Source organism: Monoraphidium neglectum (genome assembly GCF_000611645.1).
Source record: "Monoraphidium neglectum strain SAG 48.87 unplaced genomic scaffold scaffold00181, whole genome shotgun sequence".
NCBI classification, from domain to species: Eukaryota; Viridiplantae; Chlorophyta; class Chlorophyceae; order Sphaeropleales; family Selenastraceae; genus Monoraphidium; species Monoraphidium neglectum.
Window position 1 is genome coordinate 1,319 of NW_014013447.1, and position 5,170 is coordinate 6,488.

General features: G+C 67.0%; 3 protein-coding genes across 3 annotated transcripts in view; 1 reads left to right on the forward strand and 2 right to left on the reverse strand.

Annotated features, from left to right (window-relative positions):
• The window catches only part of MNEG_1741 (hypothetical protein), a gene marked incomplete at both ends in the record, with an annotated part of 2,260 nt that extends 1,116 nt beyond the window's left edge, over positions 1–1,144 (reverse strand). The window contains 2 exons of the mRNA XM_014049775.1: positions 28–768; positions 1,097–1,144. Of these exons, the coding sequence (XP_013905229.1) occupies positions 28–768; positions 1,097–1,144 (789 nt within the window). The remainder of the gene's footprint in view (positions 1–27; positions 769–1,096) is intronic.
• Positions 1,145–1,737: 593 nt separating this feature from the next.
• MNEG_1742 (hypothetical protein) lies at positions 1,738–2,037 on the reverse strand (the record flags this gene model as incomplete). Its single annotated transcript, XM_014049776.1, has 1 exon — positions 1,738–2,037. The coding sequence occupies one exon, from the start codon at positions 2,035–2,037 to the stop codon at positions 1,738–1,740; it is 300 nt and encodes a 99-aa protein (XP_013905230.1).
• Positions 2,038–2,413: 376 nt separating this feature from the next.
• MNEG_1743 (hypothetical protein) overlaps positions 2,414–5,170 on the forward strand; it is a gene marked incomplete at both ends in the record, with an annotated part of 3,768 nt that continues 1,011 nt past the window's right edge. Inside the window, 5 exons of the mRNA XM_014049777.1 lie at positions 2,414–2,452; positions 2,656–3,159; positions 3,521–3,682; positions 4,161–4,405; positions 4,598–4,778. Of these exons, the coding sequence (XP_013905231.1) occupies positions 2,414–2,452; positions 2,656–3,159; positions 3,521–3,682; positions 4,161–4,405; positions 4,598–4,778 (1,131 nt within the window). The remainder of the gene's footprint in view (positions 2,453–2,655; positions 3,160–3,520; positions 3,683–4,160; positions 4,406–4,597; positions 4,779–5,170) is intronic.

Genomic DNA, 5,170 nt, shown 5'->3' on the forward strand with positions numbered 1-5,170 from the left:
CCGCCGCAGCACGGCGGGCGGCCGGACCTCGCTGGCCAGCGGCAGCCGCGTCAGGCGGAGGTACTCCTTCTCCAGGCTCAGGCACGTGCCCTCCCCGCCCAGCCTCAGCTGCCCCACCCCCTCCCCGTCGTCCGCGGCGCCGCCCGCGCCGCCGCCCGCGCCCTGCAGGAGCGCGCCCCTCTGCTGCGCGATCTCGGGCGCGAAGCGCTGCGAGCGCTGGGCGCGGCGCGCCCGCTCCTCGGCCGTGAGCTTCACGCCGCCGATGGCGCCGGAGGGCGCGGATGGCCTGGCAAACACCAAAGGCCGCGGCTGCGCCTGCGGCTGCGACCGGCGCTCTTGCGCCAATGCTGGGGTTGGGTCGCCGGGTGCCTGCCGCTGCCGCTTCAGGGCCTGGGCCGGCGCCGCCGCAGCCGGCGCCGCCGCGGCAGCGGTGGCGGCTGCCGCCGCAGCCCCCACCTTCGAGAGCACCGCCGACAGCTTTGCCTGCAGTGCGGCGCGCTTGCTGGGGTCGCCCGCCGCCGCAAGCTTGGCCTCTAGCTTGAGCGCCTTTGCTCGCCGCTTGGCCAGCTGCTCGGCAGCTGCCTTCGCTGCGGCCTTGTCTGCTTTCCGGGCCGCCCTGGCCGCCGCCTCGATAGCCTTGGCTGCGCGCGCAGCGGCTTTCGCTGCCTTTGCTGGATTGATGGCCGGGCCCACCGTGTCTGCTGCGGCACCGGGGCCGGCTGCGACGGCCGCGGCGCGCGGCTCGACGGCGCGCTCGGTTTTTTGAGCCTGCGGCGGTGCGGGGCGTGGTGAGCTATGGCAGTGAGCAGAGGGGAAGGGGTTGCAGGCGAGGCGGCCCGGGCTACGTTGGGCCTGCAAAGCACGGATGCAAGCGCTTGCCAGTGCGACAAGCATACGCGCCGTTTCTGTGTTAAGAGAAGAGCCCAAGCGCTCACTGCACATGCACGCGCACACACCCCCACAAACAGACACTCACACGCACGCATGCACTTGCTGGGCTGTCAAGTGGACGGGCACAATGCGATTTGAGATTCACATCTGGAATCGCGCGGAACCGCGCGGCACACCAAACAATCTCAATTCACAGGGAACGCACCTTTTGGCCGCCGTCGTCTGTGCGCCTGCGCTTGCTGCTGTGCTTCATCCTGCTGGTCGTTGCAACCGCGCCAAAGGCGTTGGACGGCTGCACGCAGGAATATCTAGTGATGTCGCGCGGCCAGCTGGCGGCGAGGAGGGCCGAAGTACTGCTAGCGTGGATGCGTGGCCAAGTGCTGCTGGACAGGCGTGCCAAGGCCCTGCTATGCCTGCTACCGCTATGCCTGATGCTGCTACTGCTGCTGCTGCTGCTGCCGCTGGTGATAGTGATGTGAAGTACTTCAAAATGGTGGTACAACAGAGGGGACCAGGCTGCTGGGTACACGGCTGACCGCCGCTCACAGGGAGCTTGGCGGGGCCAAGGCTTCACACATGCAGAGGCCTGCCGGGCGAGGGGGAGGGGGGGCGCTGTCAACGTATGGCTGCGGCTGCTAACAGCAGCCCGGCAGTACCTTGGTGAGGACCAGCAAGCAGCCGAGAAGGGTACCCCAGCACATGCGCATGCACCGCCACGGCAACAGCGGCAACAGCGGCAGCAGCGTGCAGCGCAGCAGCAGCGACAGCACCACACTTGTTGCATTGGTGCAGGGGCAAAATCGCACGACAGGAGGACGGAAGGGATGCAGATCGATCGAACCTGCGTCACGCCGGCAATCCAGGTAGCCGCAGCAGCGTATGGGCGCCGAGCCCGAGCCCCAGATCGCCAAACTCGGGCTGGGAATCGTCCGGCACCACCAGCGGAGCCGAGAGGCCTGGTACTGCCAACCGCTGGTTGGTGAGCTTCACAGGCGCGGGCCTCCTCTTGCTCCTGACCGGGGAGCCGATGGGGAGGGCGACAGGGCGCTGCTGCACACGTCCGGCGACCTGATTGGGCTCGCAGAGCTTTGTGGATGTATTTTGCTCCTCCTGAAGCGGCGTCGGGCTGTTGGCGCTCCTCAACATGCTGCACGTTGGCCTTGACCTTCCCAACGACGTGTGATTGACCCGAATAGCCGTCCTGGGGCGTTCAATTGCGGTATGGGTAGCACCAACCAAGGCGAGGTTTGACAATGCGGCAGTGAGCGAGCACAATCGGCGTTCGACTGGCTCTTGTGCTGACTAGCTGCTGACGAAGCTGCTCGTCCGAAAGGCCAGCCCAGCAATCACGCGGAAACAATTCGAGCCCTGCATCCCTGCACCGCATCCAACTGTGCGAGGTATATCGCCTTCAATTTGCTTCTCGGATCTTGGCTGCAGCGGAAACCGCTCATTCCGGGAACAGGGTCAACGCACGGCAAAGCACGGCAGCATTCTGCAATCGCAAACGCGCGCAGAGAGTATGTATGACATTGGCGAGTGCACGCAAGGGGCGGGCATGGTGAGCGCTACGCGTCCGTGCCCACCCTTGGAATGCATTGGGTGCGCGACGCCGTGCGTGATTGTACCATCTGCAGCATCCTGAGCGGCACATGCTGCACTGGCAGGCACACTACTCGCACTGTCTCCTGCACTGTGCACACCGCCACCCTCGTCCCGCCGGACAATTGCGACGCAGCCACGCCCTCTTGCCCGCCCTGCCAGGTGAGGGCGCACTTCCCCCCAGCCAAGTTTCGGGAGACGCTTTTCGATGCCAACCCCGCAGCCAGCCCCGCTGTCAATTTGACACGTCTGGGCGCGCGTGACCGCAGAGCCAGCACGGCGAATCCGCGCGGTGAGGCCCACTTGAAGCAGCAGCAGCAGCAGCAGCAGCAGCAGCAGCAGCAGCAGCAGCAGCAGCAGCAGCAGCAGCTGCTGCCACGTCGCAGGCGCGCCGCCAGCGCCGCGCCGGCGGGCGCCGCGGCGCCGAAAGGGCCGCGCGAGGAGCTGTACATGAGTGTATACGCCTCCGACTACCACAAAGCCGGCAGGCCCGAGGACGCGGCGCGCGCGGGGGCGCTGGTGCGCGCGCGGCTCGGGCTGGCCGCGGGCAGCGAGTGGGCTGCGCTCGAGCGGCTGGACGCGGAGCGCGCGGCGGCGGACAGGGCGCGGCGCGCTGAGGCGGCCGCGGCCGCGCGCGTGGCGCAGGAGGAGGTCCTGAGTGTGCAGGTGAGCGAGGCAGGGGGGGCACTTCGCCTGCGCGCACTTGTGTGTGTACGCATATGTGTGGCAGGTGCGTGTGCGAGTGCGCTTGTGCAAGTGCATATGTGTGTAAAAGTCACACGTTATGAAAGGTGGATGTTGCGTATCAACGTGTGCCGCGGGGCCATTCTGCCAGCAGCAAGGCATGCCATCACAGCCTGTCCACGGCACGCTCAGGGCGCGGCCCATGCAAGCTTCAAGGCTGCATGCGCACGGCCCATCCCGGGGGAAACCCCTGTGGGACAACGGGATGCCCCACCAGCAGCGATGCAGCCGCCGAGCGCCGCGGCGGAAACCCCCCTCACGCGCCGCGAGGCGCTGCGCGCAGGTCGCCGCGCACCAGGCGGCCGCGCGGGCGGCGGCGGAGGCGAAGGCACATGAGCTGCGGGAGGCGCGGCTGCGGGCGGCGGAGTTCGAGGCGGCAGAGGCGCGGCGGGCGGCGGCGGAGGCCGGGAAGCACGCGGCGCTCAGGGCAGACAGGGATGAGCAGGTGGGCAGTGGAGATGATGTGTGCATATGCATGTGTGTGCTTGCGTGCGTGCCTGCGTGCGTGCGTTTGCTTGCTCTTGCGCGTATGCCCAAGCGCTCATGTGTGCACGTAAGCAACTGGGCATTTTTGTGTGCATTTTTGGTGAGTTGATGGGTGGCTGATTCGGTGGGTGCAAGGGATGCAGGTGGATTTGATGGGGGGTGGTTTGTGTGCACGCGCAAGAGGGTAGGTCAGGCTTGGCCAGACGGCCCACCTGCGCGCTGCGGCATTGACTGTGGGTGGGGCTGGCGGCGGCGAACCTAGTCTGATTTTCTGCTGCACCCGCATTGGAGCCGCCGTCGGCGGGCTGAAAAGCGTCAATGGACAGTCGCCAGCTCAGCCTAGTAACATCATGTTGCATAACATCATCATACCTACTGTCCACTAACGCCCGCGCACACGCGTGTGCCACCTGCGCTCCCGTCCGCCCCCGCCGCAGCTCGCGGCCAATGAGGCGCTGCGGCGGCGCCGCGAATCCAAGCGCCAGAAGGAGGAAGCTGCCCTGCTGGCCTCCGCGCGCGCCCAACTCGAAGCGGCGCGGGCCGACGCCGCCCGCAAGGCGGCCGCCGCCGCCGAGGCGATGCGCCGCACGGTCGCAGAGCGCGCGGCGCAGGCGGCGGCACGGCGCGAGGCGGGGGCGCGGCAGAGGCGGGAGGACGAGGAGCTGATGCGGGAGACGATCAGGTGCGATCCAACGCCGGCGCCAAGGCTGCGGGCCGCGTGCCTTTTGGCTGCAAGTGGCTGCGCTGGCCAGCGCCGCCCTTGCTCTTACTCTGTGGGCTGATTTTGTGCTGTGCAGTTTGGACTTTGAAAGTTTACATGTTTGTTGCCACATCAGCCCTCTACAATGCCTGTGTGCTGTTGCCTGTCAATCAGGACGCTCGAGGCGCAGGAGCGCGAGCGCGACGCGGCGCTGGCCGCCTTCCACGCGTCGATCGAGGCGCGTGCTGCCAAGGCCGGCGCGATCGCCGTGGCGGAGAGCACGGCGCGGGCGGAGCGGGAGGAGCGGCTCATGCGGGCGGGGGAGGCGCGGGCGCAGGAGGAGGCCGCAGCAAAGGTGCGTGAGCGCGGGTGTGTGTGCATGTACGTGCTGGTGTGTGTGTGTGTGTGTGTGTGTGTGTGGTAGGCGGGTGGGGGTGGGGCGTGGCTGGCTGGCAGGGTGGCTGGGTGGATGGGTGGGTGTGCTTGCTTGTGCGCGTGAGAGGGCGGTGCTTGGAGGCTTGTCAGATCACATCTTTTTCGCATCTCCCCCAAAGAGGTGGTGGGGTGACCGCTGGGTCACGTTTATTGGTGAATTTTGTCGATGAGCAGGCAACCAGCCGTGGCTCGGGCCTCCACCAACCTCGGTGTGATCACTTTCTGTGTTGTTGGCCTGTGAATCCGGCGGACACCTTTCCCTTTGCAAGCAACACACACACACACACACACACACACACACACACACACACA